This window comes from Chanodichthys erythropterus, chromosome 11 (assembly GCF_024489055.1).
Source record: "Chanodichthys erythropterus isolate Z2021 chromosome 11, ASM2448905v1, whole genome shotgun sequence".
In the NCBI taxonomy this organism is placed as follows: Eukaryota; Metazoa; Chordata; class Actinopteri; order Cypriniformes; family Xenocyprididae; genus Chanodichthys; species Chanodichthys erythropterus.
This window is the reverse complement of record NC_090231.1, coordinates 5,085,096-5,102,290: the sequence shown is the minus strand read 5'-3', so window position 1 is coordinate 5,102,290 and position 17,195 is coordinate 5,085,096. Positions and strand designations below refer to the sequence as shown.

General features: G+C 37.6%; 1 protein-coding gene across 3 annotated transcripts in view; it reads left to right on the top strand.

The window, feature by feature from the left end:
* Nucleotides 1-17,195, top strand: part of efl1 (elongation factor like GTPase 1) — a 148,077-nt gene that overhangs the window by 84,937 nt on the left and 45,945 nt on the right. For 2 of the 3 annotated variants that reach the window (XM_067401088.1, XM_067401089.1), the window contains exon 16: nt 14,388-14,519. The exons of the other annotated variant lie outside the window; for it this stretch is intronic. In XM_067401088.1, the coding sequence (XP_067257189.1) occupies nt 14,388-14,519 (132 nt within the window). The remainder of the gene's footprint in view (nt 1-14,387; nt 14,520-17,195) is intronic. 3 annotated transcript variants of the gene reach the window in all.

Sequence of the window (17,195 nt, the reverse complement as noted above, 5' to 3'; positions counted from 1 at the left end):
GACACTATGTCAGTAACTTTTAAGATTTTGAATCAAAAGTTCAAATACTCAAATGCTCATTTTCTCTAGCTGTGGTTTTTATGTTGGATCTTTTTTTTTTTCTTGGCAAGAGCTGTCAAAATGTTCAATGGCTTTTTTGTAGTCAAGACTTCAAGGTGTGTTTATTTACTTTAAAAAAAATTATAGACCCACTCCAGATATTCATTGGAATAAAAAAAAAAGTAACTAACCCTGTTTTTCCTATACCAAAGCATCATGGGATTGCCATCTGAAACCATGGTTAAAACCCAAGCGATGGGTTTTTATAAGAAAAATATCTAGAATATACACATATATGCACTGTATTGCCAAAAGTTTTGGGATGCCTGCCTTTACGTGCACTTTAATGACATCCCATTCTTAATCCGTAGGGTTTAATATGGAGTTGGCCCACCCTTTGCAGCTATAACAGCCTCAACTCTTCTGGGAAGGCTTTCCACAAGGTTTAGGAGTGTGTTTATGGCACACTCCTAAACCTTGCACATTTGTGAGGTCAGGCAGTGATGTTGGCGAGAAGGCCTGGCTCACAGTCTCCGCTCTAATTCATCCCAAAGGTGTTCTATCGGGTTGAGGTCAGGACTCTGTGAAGGCCAGTCAAGTTCCTCCCCACCAAACTCACTCATCCATGTTCTTTATGGACTTGCTTTGTGCACTGGTGCGCAGTCATGTTGGAACAGGAAGGGGTCATTCCAAAACTTTTCCCACGAAGTTTGGAGCATGAAATTGTCCTAAATGTCTCGGTATGCTGAAGCATTAAGAGTTCCTTTCACTGGAACTAAGGATTCAAGCCCAACCCCTGAAAAACAACTCCGCACCATAATCCCCCTCCACCGAACTTTACACTTGGCACAATGCAGTCAGGCAAGTGCCGTTCTCCTGGCAGCCGCCAAACCCAGACTCGTCCATCGGATAGCCAGACAGAGAAGCGTGATTGGTTACTCCAGAGAACACGTCTCCACTCCTCTAGAGTCCAGTGGTGGTGTGCTTTACACCACTGCATCCGACGCTTTGCATTGCACTTGGTGATGTAAGGCTTGGATGCAGCTGCTCGGCCATTCCATGAAGCTCTCTACACACTGTTCTTGAGCTAATCTGAAGGCCACAGTGAAGTCTGTAGCTATTGACTCTGCAGAAAGTTGGCACTTTGTGGCTGAGTTACTGTTGTTCCCAATTGCTTCCACTTTGTTATGATACCACTAACATTTGACCGTGGAATATTTAGTACTGAGGAAATTTCACGAATGGTCTCGAATTGCACAGGTGGCAACCTATCACGGTACCACACTTGAATCCACTGAGCTCCTGAGAGAGACCAAATCTTTCACAAATGTTTGTAGAAGCAGTCTGCATGACTAGGTGCTTGATTTTATACACCTGTGGCCATGGAAGTGATTGGAAACCCTGAATTCAATGATTTGGAGGGGTGTCCCAATACTTTTGGCAATATAGTGTATGTACAGACACTGATACATGTTTGTTTGAAATTATTTTTTTTTTTGGTAAACTAACCCTTTAAGGAATGTTTCCAGCTGTTTGTTAAATAAAAATGAACAAAACAGAAAGGAAAAATGGTTGATGTCCTAATTACCACTTACTGCATAATTCATGACAGTATCTTTTATAATATCAGGCTGGAAAGGGAAAAGATAATAAATACCTCATTAATATCAAATTAATACCTCAACAGTGTGTCAAAGAGACTGGATATGTTTAGTCAACATTTTTCAAGCTGTCCGTCAGTGCTCAATACCCCAGTGATTAAATCAGCCCTGTTCTGACAGTCTGGACCAGGATTTAAAAAGAAACTGATTATATAAACAATCCAGTTTTGCAGCCAAAATCTGTCTATTCTTTGTGGAAATCTCTCATCTCTTATTTCTGAACATGGGCCGCACTACTTGGCACTGAAAACAAAGCTTTGTGTCTGTGCTGTAAACAACGAATGAAGTGAAACGTTAATCACAAACTCTCGCTGATGACATCAACCTGCATCCTAATTCGAACAGTGTCCATCTCATACGCAGGAAAAAGAAAACAAAGAGGCACAAAAGGAAGGGAGTGTTTGAGGGGAAGACCTGTTATTCACACAGCTGTCAGAGTCGAGCAGCTCTCAGCTCTAACAAGACAAACTCAAAGATGGGTGGCCAGAAATCAATTACTTTAGCGAGAATTTGAGGAGATTGTGTGCGACAGAGGTTTTGTGTGCTTCTTCTTACATGACATAAAGCAATATGCCACCTCACACTTTAAATTAGTCATAAAGTTCTGAAACATATTTCAATGAATCAGACTGTTTGACCATTAAACAGTTACAGTCTGACTTGTGATTGAATTGTGATTGTTTACTGCAGCTATCTGTGTCTTCTTACCTTGCAAATCTCACATAGATTTCACTCACTATGCTTCAAATGACAAAAATGACAACATGTTTATGTTCAAAAGTGTGGGGTCGGTAAGTTTTGCTTTTGGAATAAGTCTCTTAGGGTGTTTTCACGCTTGTCATGTTTGATTCGATTAAAACGAACCCTGGTGCGATTGCTCTGTTAGTGCGGTTCATTTGAACATGTGTGAACGCTGCCAGTCGAACCCTGGTGCGCACCAAACAAGCAGACCGAGACCGCTGAAAAGATGGGTCTCGGTCCGCTTCCAAAGAACTCTGGTGCGTTTCGAATGATATAAGAAGGCAACGCGGACCAAAGACATGTAAACCAACCAAAAACAGGAAGATGAGACCCTAAAAAGGACAGAATCCTCACGCATACCAGTTTTTCTCATCATAGTCGCGAGTTTGCCCATCTCAGGCATCAGACGCACGTCTCCACGCAGCTGATCGTTTGTGTGTGTGCCGGAGGGATTCCCGCTGCTGTTTTGACTACTTTACACATTTTATAAACTCTTCACGAGTTCCCAGCTGGCCAAAATCCCATCATATGCCGGCTACGCACACACAACGAGCACATTTACCTCAGCACACAGCATTGTTTTGATTGTTCTGTAAGTTCTGTCTCAAAATAGGCATATGTCATCAAATCTGACCAATCAGGTTGTGAATGTGTCCCTATGCCTTTAGGTGCAGCTCTGTGATAAAATTGCCCTTCTGCACGCTAATTGGACCAGGATTAAATGTTTTTTCTTTTGTTTGTTTTTTCTGGACCAAATGAACCAAACAAACCGAACTACACCCTTAGACACCAAAATTGTGTTTATTTGATCAAGAACACTGTAAAAACAGAAATATTTTTAAATATTGTTACAAATTAAAGGACCATTTTGATCAAAGATGAATTTTCAGCATCATTACTCCAGTCTTCAGTGTCACACGATCCTTCAGAAATCATTCTAATATGATGATATACTGCTTAAGAAACATTTCTTTTTATTATCAATGATGAAAACAGTTGTGCTGCTTAATATTTTTTGTTAAAACTGTGATATATATATTTTTTTCGATTAAATGAAAGCTTAAAAGAACAGTATTTATTGAAAATATATTTTTTGTATCATTAATGACCATCACTTTTGATCAATATATTGCATCATTGCAAAATAAAAAGTATTATTTTCTTAAAAACTCGTACTCAAAATGGTAGTGTTCATGACGTATGAAAACTGTTGCTGTCAAACGATTAATCAGGAATAATCGCAAGTTTGTGTACCCAAGTTTGTTTACGTAATATAAGTGTGTACTATGTATATTTATGTATATATAAATGCACACAAACATACATGCATTTTGAAAATATTTATATTGTATAATTACATATATGTTTATTTATATATAATTTATATTATATATAAATATAAATATCTTGTTAAATATATACATGCATGTGTATTTATATATACATAATAAACACACACATATATTATGTAAACATAAACTTTTATTTTGAATGCGATTAATTGTTTGACTGCACTAATAAAAACTCTTTTGGTTAGAAAGCTAGAAGTTGACCATGACCATTTCACTCAGCAGTTTCTTCAGTGATTCAAAGACAATATAACTTTCTTACTAGTATGTCACAGAATTAATTTTACTTGGCTTTACATTGAGTAAAATTGTATGTGTGCTATTAAACATGATGGAACAGGCAGGACTAAAGTCTGCTGAAATCATTAGCCTTGATTATTATTCAAGCTTTTCTCGGCTTTGAAGAGACTGGGAGAACCACAGCTGAGAGCCGCCACAGCTGCCAAAGGCACCGCGAGTGAAAAAAACAAAAAAACACTCTTTATATAACTTGTGCCTGGGCCAACTGTATTTGTGGTTGGAGGAAATTTCTCCTCGCTTGAGTCATTGAGATCACTTGCTCTCGGTTGTTTGCCCCTTTGTGCTCTTTGATCCGCCTTTTCTTGCCTTCGCTCTATCTGTTCCTCCTCTATTCCCTCCAACCACTCAGACAGATGTAAAGCTCTCTTCCCTGACCCGCACTAACACTGCAATCAGGACGAGATCCAAACACAGCCTCCTTAGGCCCCGATGCCAGGCCGTAGTTCAGAGCTAGCGCTGCTGTGTGAGCGGAAACAGTCGGTCTGGGGCGATTTCAGTTTCACCTTTGACCTTTGTTTGTCCTCAGAGGACTCTCCTTCTACGCTTGCCAAGAGAGACAGCACACACTTTTGTTTGTTTGCTTGGCTTTCGACTCAATAATGATCTCCCACAGTACAGTACTGTACCGCTGGAAGCAATGGAGTTAAAAACACTGAGGAAGCGGATGAACGTCTGACCGTTAGCGTCAAGTTGTATGTCTTTGGAGAACTGCATTGCACTTAGCTCTGATTAAAATACACTCGAATGGAGTTTCCAACTTTATGGTATAGTATTATGCCATGCCATCTAGAGTGATTAAAAATAGCCAGTCGATTTGACAAAAGTGTTTAGCAGCTTGTGTATTTTGAGTGATTCATGCTCACAAAACCTTCACACTTCTATTAAAATGCAGAATTTCGTATTTATTTTAAGACAGACATTTTGCATTTGACTTTATCACTTGATTAAAATAAAACATATTTTATACTGTATATTATTTTTTTTTATTTTTTTACAAAAGCTCTTTCTGGTTCTCAAATCTGATTGGCTGAGAGCTGTGCAATATTCCCCTAGTATCAGCATTGGAACCACTTCACCATTTGTATCACTCCGCTTGCAAAGACTGTCAAATCAAATCTATCACCAATATAGTTTTATGAGTTTTTTTTAGGCGAGAATATAGTTATTTAGACATCAAATATGTGACTCATATATAAACATAGCACCTATTTTACAATTTGTTTAGACTCTTTTGCAGATGAATGCACCGAGAACAGCTTCATCTCGGCTAGTCCTTTGGGAATTTGCCGCTGAGTCTTATGTAGATATGGTTAAACATGATATAATTCATTTTGGTTATATTAAACGGGTCTTATTAATTTATAACTTGTTCCAGAGCAAATTGATTTGGGTTAAGGGGAAAATTAAGTTTCTTTTTTTTTTTTTTTCAAAGGGTCTGTTAGTGAATGTGATTTCGACTTGTTAGTTACGTTATTACACCATTAGATGGCAAATAAGGGATTCAGTAGCAAATTGAAAGGGACTGGTTGTAAACAAGGAAGTTGTTTTAGCGCAGTCATGGGAAATGCCCTTAAATTTTAAACGGACAAAGATATCGCTTTCCTCAGCGGACATTCAAACTGATTTTTATAATGGATATAGTATTATGGACATCGACCTGAAGAATGAATGCTATATCAAATGCAGGCAATACACTCGCTCAGGCGATCTCTCTCTCCATAATACAATAAGCTTCAATGGAGGGACTCAGCGTTCCTTCGTTACTAATTCTAAAGTGATGTTTTAGAATTAGTAACGGATCTCGGGCTCAACTGTTAAACTGCCAACTTTAGATTTGAATCGGTGGCGGAAGGAAATAGTTCTGCACAAAAGAGGGTTTTTAAAGACACTCCGTTGTTGTTGTACTTATTTATTTACACACTCGTGCCATCGAACTGTTGTATAAACGCAATATCACACTCATAGCTGTGTGATATCACCCTATATCAGCACAGCTGTGATTACCTATGGCCAAATCACAGCCATGCTGTTATGCAGATACAAGTAGCCATGCGATATTGCTCATATATATGTATTATTCTGCATATCTGTCTGTTGTAATTTTTATTAGCCTTTTTTACTTTAATTTCATCTACTCTGTTGAAAAGGCTGATAATAGAATGCATTGCAGAATTCTAAAACATCCAAAGTAGTGTTTTTGGTTTTTTTTTGGTTTTTTTTTCTCATTCTGAAGTACTTCGCAACAAACCCTTCTTGATTTCCACCATCGTTTCTGCCAGAATGTAATTGTTCTTAATTTCCAAAACCCTTCAGCTCAAATTTAGCTTCCATTTTTTCAAGAGCGTCTATTTCTTCCATGTGTGGCCCAGATTCCTGCAGCGGTTCTGTTCTCCTACTGTATTCAATCGACATGTTTCTCTTCCCAGGTTATTTCAGCAGTCCTCTCTGCTTTTCTGTGCTTTTGTTGAGGAATGCCTCTGAGACGCAGTCACCTTTGAGTAATTACCTTCTCATGTTTCATGTTGAAAGAGCGTCTCTGTTTTACAGTTATAAAGAGCAGAGTGAACGGTGTCCTCAGCTCTGGCATCAGCTTTTATCAGAGGACGGCCGTTTCAGAACCGGGGCATTTTGGATGTTTCCCTTCAAGTTGAAGTTAAACACTTGCAAGATGAGCTCTGTATTGAAATTCATCTATCCTTTTCTTCTCTACAATTTTCTTCAATTAGTTCAGCTCGAACCACTTAACTCACTGACTGTGGTGTGTTCTGCTCTTTATTAACGTAATACTTTAAGACATTTAAGATTAAAGTTTGAAGATGTGTACATCTAGTTCCAAATATGTATTTTAAGAATGCATAAAGTTCTTATATATCAAATTATAGATATATCAAAGAATAGTTTCAGCTTTATTAGATTAAATCTGACATTTTGTGGAATGTTTATCACAAAAATCATGTCATTGGAATATTTGCATGCCATCTATCTATCTATCTATCTATCTATCTATCTATCTATCTATCTATCTATCTATCTATCTATCTATCTATCTATCTATCTATCTATCTATCTATCTATCTATCTATTGTTCTATTGTTCTATTGTTCTATCTATCTATTGTTCTATTGTTCTATTGTTCTATTGTTCTATCTATTGTTCTAACTGTCTATCGTTCTATCGTTCTATTGGTCTATCATTCTATCATTCTATCGTTGTATCGTTCTATCTAAAACCCGAATTCCAGAAATGTTGGGACATTTTTTAAATTTGAATAAAATGAAAACTAAAAGACTTTCAAAACAAATGAGCCAATATTTTATTCACAATAGAACATAGATAACATAACAAATGTTTAAACTGAGAAATTTTAGACTTATATGCTCAAAATGAGCTATTTCAAATTTGATGCCTGCTACAGGTCTCAAAATAGTTGGGATGGGGGCATGTTTACCATGGTGTAGCATCTCCTCTTCTTTTCAAAACAGTTTCAAGACGTCTGGACATCAAGGTTAGAAGTTTCTGGAGTTTTGGTGTTGCAATTTGGTCCCATTCTTGCCTGATATAGGTTTCCAGCTGCTGAAGAGTTTGTGGTCGTCTACGTATTTTTCATTTAATAATGTGCCAAATGTTCTCTATAGGTGAAAGATCTGGACGGCAGGCAAACCATATTTCAGCACCCAGACTCTTCTACGACGAAGCCATGCTGTTGTAATAGTTGCAGTATGTGGTTTTGCATTTTCCTGCTGAAATACACAAGGCCTTCCCTGAAATAGACGTCATCTGGAGGGGAGCATACGTTGCTCTAAAACCTTTATATACCTTTCAGCATTTATAGTGCCTTCCAAAACATGCAAGCTGCCCATACCGTATGCACTTATGCACCCCTCTACCATCAGAGATGCTGACTTTTGAACTGAACACTGATAACATGCTGGAAGGTCTCCCTCCTCTTTAGCCTGGAGGACATGGCGTCCGTGATTTCAAACAATAATGTCAAATTTGGACTCATCTGACCATAGAACACTTTTCCACTATGAAACAGTCCATTTTAAGTGAGCCTTGGCCCACAGGACACGACGGCGCTTCTGGACCATGTTCACATATGGCTTCCTTTTTTGTATGATAGAGCTTTAGTTGGCATCTGCAGATGGCACGACGGATTGTGTTTACCGACAGTGGTTTCTGGAAGTATTCCTGGGCCCATTTAGTAATGTCATTGACACAATCAAGGCGATGAGTGATGTAGTGTCGTCTGAGGGCCCGAAGACCACGGGCATCCAATAAAGGTCTTCTGCCTTGTCCGTTACTCACAGAGATTTATCCAGGTTCTCTGAATCTTTTGATGATGTTATGCACAGTAGATGATGAGATTTGCAACGTTTTTGCAATTTGACATTGAGGAACATTGTTTTTAAAGTATTCCACAATCTTTTTACACACTCTTTCACAGATTGGAAAGCCTCTGCCCATCTTTATGTCTAAGAGACTATGTCTGCCTTTCTAAGACATCCCTTTTATAGCTAATCATGTTACAGACCTGATATCAGTTAACTTAATTAGTTGCTAGATGTTCTCCCAGCTGAATCTTTTTTTTTTAATTTCTTGCTTTTTCAGCCATTTGTTGGCCCCTGTGTCAACTTTTTTTGAGACCTGTAGCAGGCATCAAATTTGAAATGAGCACATTTTGTGCATTTTGTGCAAGATTTCCCAGTTTAAACATTTGTTCTATTGTGAATAAAATATTGGGTCATGTGATTTAAAAATCTTTTAGATTTCATTTTATTCAAATTTAAAAAAACGTCCCAACATTTACGGAATTCAGGTTGTGTATATCTATCTTTCTATCTATCGTTCTATAGTTCTATCATTCTATTTATTGTATTATCTATCTATCTATCTATCTATCTATCTATCTATCTATCTATCTATCTATCTATCTATCTATCTATCTATCTATCTATCTATCTATCTATCTATCTATCTATCTATCTATCTATCTATCTATCTATCTATCTTCTGTTGTTCTATTATTCAGTCTTTTGTTCCATTGTTCTATCAATGCTTGCTTTATAGTTCATTCCATCATTCTAGTGTTTGTTGTTGTTGTTCCATCCCTTCTGTTTCTTTTTTAACTGATAGGCATATGCACAAACTGAGTGTATAGAGTTTGCACAGTTAAAAATAAATAAATAAATATTTGCACATACAGTATGCTGATGGCTAAAATAGCACACCACACACTGTATGCATAACCTAACGAAGTGAACATTATGCTGTGAAATTTACATTTGCAATTGGCTTCTGAAATCTACACTGGTATTTGCTTCAGAAAAATGCCAGTTTAGATGTATTTATTTTTATGTTGTAATAATTGCCTTGTGCTCATTTTCTTCGTTTTTCACCCTGAAAATCTGCAGCTCTGTGGTGTGGAAATCAGAAGCATGTGTGAGGTGAAAAGTTTAGAGCAGGATGGATTTATGTAGCAATCATTAAAACACCATCTGATGCCGATGAGCGAAGGATTTGCTTGTTTTTAGAGAGCCTGAATTTGTCCCGAGTAGCTGATCTGAGATCCGCCGTGCCGTGGGCTGTATGATGTGTTGGACGGGGGCGAGCTGGCCCTGAATCAGTGTTTCGGGAGGAGGGGGTGAGAGGGGTCAACACGAACAGGAAATCATCAGCGCTGTGGATAAATATGGCAGTGTGCCTCGGGCCCGGCTGGACGTATTAAAGAGTCACACACACAAAGAGCTCTTGTGTCTAGACTGACCGCTGCATGTGGCTCGACTTTCAGTGATGAACGAGTGACTCGCAGGTTAAAAGACTGTTGGTCGAGGAGGGGTAAAATAACCTCTTTTCAAATCATTCAGCCTTCTCTCTTCCTGCTGTCATTAGAGAAATCAACTCTATTTTTAAGGCCTTAGGAAGGTTTGTTTTACAATTGATTTACCAACAATTCTAGTGGTTGTTTAATTTCTGAATGTTTGATTTAACGGTGCTTTTTGCAACATTATGCTCCATGAAACAATGGCTAAATGTATTATTTTAGTATTATTTAAATAATATTATAGTAGTTATATTATATTGTATCATTTATATTATTATTTTTAATTAGCTTTTAGTTTTTTTATATTTTCATTTCATCCAAATACGGGTGGATTTCAGCAATGGTGTGCAACACAGTCACTCCTACTAGCCACTCTGGTGAGTTGAATTACATATATAATACATAATTTCAATTGTAGTCTTTTAAACAGGCATCTGAAGAAAATAAACTAAGCGCAATGTAGTGTTGTCAACAATATTGATTATTGACCTCAGAATAGACACACGATGTCAGCTGCTCTTTCTCTCATCTCTCTGACAGCGAGTCGACACACAAACCCTCCTCCCCTTACTCACTCTTTTCATTTGCTGTAGATGAATATTGTTGCTGTTACAGGGCTTGAATTTTGGCATGTGATTGTGCATATTGCGCATAATTTTACTGCAGATTTTGTGTTCACACACACATAAAGCCGCCTCTCAGTACTAAATCGAGTTATTTTTCACTTCTTATTGCGCTTAAACAGTCAAATACACACAAATAATGTCAAAATGCCGGTCTTGGCGAGTATTGACGTAAACACAGTCAGTTATATATTAAAGTGAACGTAAACAGTTGATAAAGAAAACACATGTGTAACAGTATAATGGATCTGTGCATCAGGTTTTAAAGTGACAGCAGCCTAATAAACCTGATAATATTAAAAATATCTATATCACAGTTTTTTCCCATGTCAAAATTGTGGCCAGTGAAAATGCTGAGCAGCTAGTAACTTTGGAAAACCTCTAGACACAGTGACTGATGAGCAGAAAAGTTCACGTCAAGCCTTATATGTAATGTATTCAGAAAGGTATGAACTAAACCCTGACAGTTTGATCAGTTTGATCTTGTATCACCCAGAAGGGGTTGATTTTGTACATCTTGATAAATGTACATTAATCAGCTTATTGTACGGCTACTTACCAAATAAATTAATAAATGAAAATAAAAATTTGATTTTATTTTGAGCTTATTTATGTGAGAAGAAGGGGGATACGAGAGACGTGAAACTAGCACAGATATGGAGGAAATCAATTGCTCGGGAAAAAAGTCAGATATACAGTTTGACTTTCATTATACACAAATATTTGACCATAGAATGTCACAATTAACCAATCAGAATCAAGTATTTCTTTTTTTTCCCAAGGATGCTGTGTTCTAAAATAGTTACAAACTAGTCTGTGTGTTCTAAACCAAAGAGAGCGTCTCATTTTCCCACGCCTCGAGGCATCTGTGCAACATCCTTCCCTGGAAAACGTGTGCCTTGATCCAGACATATGCAAACACTTATAGAAAGAATGTCAAAGTAGGACACATACGATCCCTCCGATGAGCAATTCATCGACTGTGTATCTTGCTTTGCATTAACAACCCTTCCGTTTTAAATTAATTTAGCAGCTTTTAATGCTTCTGCACATTTGACATCGTACACATGGTTTATTTTTCTGTATTTACTATGTCTGCATAATATAATAACCTTTGATTCAATCCATGATGTCATGCTCTGAATGCGCAGATACTGATCTCGTGGGAGAGATCGACTCAGCGAGTCAACGCCGCCTGAACCTTCAGACTTAAGACTTCATACGGCCGCTGCAGGCCTGCGCTGTGATTATTGTTAAGCCATTTTTATTACCGTCTTTATAGCCTCCAGGTGTTTGCTCATGAACACGATTGCGAGTCTGTCTGGAATTGGCCTTAATAAGCCCAGCCTTTGACAGAAGCTCTTGACTCATCGCAGGTTCATTGACTGAACAAACTAACCTCTCGAGTTGGGGCTCTGCTGTCCTGATGGAAACACTCTTGGACCTGATATAATTCAACTGAATGGGATTCGAGGGGCGAGTGAAATGGTCTTCTTGCTGAGCCGCTGAAGCACTTCATTCAGTTGTCCCTATCAGGCAGTTTTTTTATGAATGCATTTCTTCCAGGTTACTGCCTGCCAATCAGTCCCAAAAAAGTTTTGTTTGTTTTTGGAAAGTGTAAGATGTCTGTTAAGTTTAAGATCTTACTGTGGACTTTTGCACATGCAGCACAAAGGAAGCAATTGAGGAAATTTCTTCAGTAATGAGATTGTTGTAAGAAGTGTATCTATATTCATAATCCATGATCAGCCTCTAGTTTTCTGTATTTTACCACTCTCATCCTCTCTCCAAATTGATGTATTTTGCATTTTTATTTTATTTTTGAAAAACATAATGTTGCATTATGTCTATTTTTAATTTTTTCATTCTTGACCAGTGATTTTAAATTCAGCTAGAATGACCTAGGCCCTGTTTCCACCTGGCATTAAGATGCGTTTTGGTCGATCGGATCACAGGTAGAAGAGGGAGACACATTCCCATTTACACCCGGTGTTTTAATCCATCTCTTTTCTACCACTTCTGTCCTGATTTCTTCGAGGGGAGGGTCTATGGGTGGTTAAATGAATGGGATTTTTCAAATCTTTCTATCTTTGAGTGAAGGTAAAAGTTGGATGGCAGAAAACTTCCTTTAATTAAATGATTCCAAAACTGAAGTTTTTGGACGTCTGGATTCTGCCAATATCCTCTCAAAAACCTTGGGTCCTGTAACTAACATTGTAAGTTACACAAGAAATTTGGGGGTTATTTTTGACCCGGCACTTAAATTTGACAAACTAATAAACTCAGTTGTCAAATCAGCATTTTTTCAGCTTAGATGATCGCCAAAATTAAGTCTTTTCTTTCATTCAGGGACTTAAAAACCGTTATCCACGCATTCAAGACTGGACTACTGCAATTTATCATATTTAGGGGTCACTTGTTTGTCTCGCCTTCATTTGGTCCATAATGCTGCAGCCAGACTTTTAACAGGGACTAGGTAGAGGGAAAATATTACACCTGTTTTGGCTAGTTTGCACTGGCAAGGTAGGTACATTTCTGCTCCGACAGACACAAGACCGGCCGAACGCTGTGAGTGTGTGTTAGAAATCAGGAATGGTGAGAGAACATTGTGCTTAGTACATTTTTCATCTTCAAACCAAAGTTGGGTCTTTAAAGTTTAAATCCCATCAGGCTAGAGCTCTTCCCATAATGTTTACACATTAGGTCAGTAGATGGAGTGTAGATGGTGTTTTGTGGCTGTTTGAACACATTCGACCACATGAGCGTTTTCACTATAAAAGTGTTTTCAGCTATCTTTGGAAGTGGTCGAAAGTGGACAAGCATTTTACACCCTGTTTACACCTGTATTTAGCGACCAAAACACATCAGCTGTAAACAGGGCCTTACAGAAGCATTCTGGCACCTTCTATTATTTTTTTATTTTTTTTAAGTATTAGTAATATTTCGTTAATTCCCATGCAAGGGACTATCTTCTGAACATAAAAGGCAACTGTATATTTCCATATATACAGACATGTTTTTACTGTGGTTATTAAGACAGCTTGTTGTTTTCACAATAAAATTGTAATGCTTTTACTGCACTAAGGCCAAAGCAAAATTAAAATATAAAAAAAAAAAAAAATAAATATTAGCAAAGTTAAAATATTATCTGTAAAATTTTATTTTATATTAAATTTATAGTGCATATTTTCCCCATTTTTTTGGTATAAACAACATCTATAAAAAGTAATATTCATTTTATATTATTAATGTATTTTTATATTCCATTTAAATCACTTTAATAAACATCAGTATCACACAGCACAGCAGCATGTTATATTTGTGTTCATATATTTAAGTTTTAAAATACTGATATGTTGTTGGTTTATTAAAGATGATAGTGAGCCCAGGCCCACCCACGTGAAAAGTAAAAACCACTGGACTACTTGTTTTATTTTCTAGCTGATAAATATTTATAGTCCTATCACAACCGAGTTACTAAGTACACTTTTTTAGGGATGTTGCCCTAGGCCAGATGTCATATCACCACCAGATTTTAGGGTTCCTCCATCACAGCACTGCAATCATGTCTGTTATTTCAGAAGTTCTTGAAAGTGTTTTTCTTTTTCCATCACAGTGTGCACACAAACACATGCTTACACTCTTACTCACACACCCTCCCACCTAAACGGACACACACAGGGGCCTTTGTTATGTCAGGCAGCCGTTGTATAAATAATAATGTTTAAATTTTTTTAACAACTCTTTTTATGGAACATTAGTGGAGTCCTGAGGTTTAAAATCCTGTGTAAAAATAGTTTGACTGGTCTTTTGAATGCAGTTTAGTTTAATGTCATTTGTATCTCTGCAGGTATTGGTGGTATGGAGGAATTCATTCTCAAGTCGGCCACCATCTCGACATCTCCTGCCTGCCCACCCTTCACGCCAATCAACTTTGAAGCCACGCCCATCGTCAGAGTAGCAATCGAGCCCAAACATCCAAGTACGTGTTGATGAGCAAAAGCAGGACACATTCACCTTGAGTACTATTTTGCATTGTGGTGCAGCTGGTAAAGCATTGCAGAAAACTACTAGATGCATAAAGAAATTAAAGCTGCAAGCAGCAATGAAAGGGCCCTCGCACCCATGCGACCTCCACCCGGTGGCTTTAGGAAAACGGAGCACGGTGGGCAATATGCGTTTAAGTATATAAATATCAGAGGACTACGTCAGTCATTTGTATTTGCCACACTTCCTGCTACCAGCTGGTGGCGATATGACTATAACTAAATTTTGGCATGCAGATGTTTGGCATGTAGGCTTGGATTCTAATAAAACATTCGACATTGTATACCTGAGTTACAACAACTTCATTGCAAAACATCAAACTTTGCCAGGCCACCACAGACACGCCCTTCAGCGAAAACTCAAGATCTTCACAATTTAATGTTCGATTAGACTGACCTTGATCTGATTAAAGCTCTAGGAGGCGTTCGTTAAAGTACAACATCTGGAAATGGCAAAAACTGCAAAAAAAGTTTGGAAAGAAAATTCAAAATATCTGACTTCCTGTTGAGTTTTTTAGATTTTGTAGCGGGGACTTTTTTGTAGGTATTGGGCTGTTACATGTGTCTACCGAATTTCATAACTGTACGTGAAACGTAGCACTAAGGGCGATTAATTGAAATTTACTATGTGGCACTATCAAGCCATTTTGCCATACCCAATTCTGAAACCCATATCAGATATAAATTATCACCACTTCTGATGCTTGTGCAAAGTTTCATGAGTTTTCGAGCATGTTTAGGCCCTCAAAAATGTGATTCATTTCAGAGAAGAAGAAGAATTGACTGAGCAATTATAATAGGGTCATCACACCATCGGTGCTCGGGCCCTAATAATAACTGATGAGCAAAGAAGAGTGCATTGAATCATCATGACTCAACCATATAAATGAACAAACAGTTATTTTTTCTCTGTCCTGAGGCTAGTTCTGCATATAATAGAATCTATTTAGGGTGTATATTTAGCTTATTTTTTTTATCAAGTGTCTGCGATGATTCTTTAATAAAACGTGGTGTGCTGTGTGTATGTGTTTGCTGTGTGTTTGCTGCCAAAAACCTCTTTTTTTGTTTCATCTGACCATAGAACCCATCCTGTTTGAATTTCCAGTAGTGTCAGTTACTTTTCATATGTTCTGTGGTCAGATGTATATAAAAAAAAAAAATGTTCTTTTTGGCAGCAAACACTCAAGATGGGTTTGGTGCACACAGGGATAAAAAAAAGTGCCACATGTGTACAATGAAATATACTGCTAGATCTTTAATGTTTTGGGCCTATTTTTCTGCCAGAGGTTGTGGACATCTTGTTCAGATAGATTATGTATTGTAGCAAACAGCAAAAGATAAAAAATCAAAACCTGACTGTCCCTGCTAGAAATCATGTAAGGGGCCGTGGTTGGATCTTCCATCAGGACAATGATCCAAAACAAACATCAAAATCAACACAAAAATGGTTCACTGAGCACGAAACCAAGTTTCTGCCATGGCCGTCCCATTTCTCTTACCTGAACCCTATGGAAAATGAGTGGGGTGAACTAAAAAGAAGAAACACCAACATGGAGCTGGGAATCTGACTGCATATACCCAAAGTCCCCTTAATTCCTCAATCAATTCATTATAAAGAATATAACAAGAAAAAAATTCATAAAATTATGAAAGAATGCCTTTTTTTTTGTATTCATTTTTTGTAAAAATGGTATAGGGTCGCAAACGACCCGAGGTGTGTATGAGTGTACGTTAGGGGTGTAACGGTATGCGTATTTGTACCGAACCGTTTCGGTACAGGGCTTTCGGTACGGTGCACGTGTGTACCGAAGCATTACATTGCAACCAATATTCACCACCAATAACCGCAATAAGCTCTGCGTTTTGTTACTTTTGATAAGAAACAAAGTGTCATCCTTCAAATTCTGTCCACGAAATCATGAAGTTTAAACAGAAAATGCCATTTTGATGTGCTTCGATGTGGGGTGACAGATCACTGTACAGGCGCCTCAGTTCAACCGGCAGCGCGAGCGCGAAGTGCAAATGAATGTGTTCATCTCTTCCTCCTTAATACTAGTTACAGAATAAACATGAAAGAACATCTGAAGGTATGTTGCAAGATTCAGTACAACTTACTGAAACGGTCATATCTCATGTAATCGCTCATTCAGTGTTTCAACGGTGGAAAGACATCAATGAAAGCGTCCGTATTCAACAATATGTCATGATGCATTTACCTCAGAAAAGCCATTCAGTGTTCACAGCTTGTTAGTTCGCTAGAGAAATGAACTCTTTCGCTTAATATATGCACTGTATTAGCCAATATATTCATAATTTTACTTAATCTTTTAGTGATATCCTGATTAGGCTATTTAATGTATGTTTAAATAAATCTGATGTTAAAATAGCAGCCACTGTGTAGAAATTATTATATTTCAACAACGAATTGGAGTAAAAACATTTAGAAGTTAATGCAAAAACTGCCTTAGGTGCAGCTTACAGGTTTGCATACAATTTGTTATTTGAGTGTTGATTATTTTATCTAAAAATAAAAAGCAATTGAATTTAGGCTAATAGTTTGGGCTTCTTTCAAGTTAGGGCTCCCTACATAGTTTATAGCATTAGCAGAGATA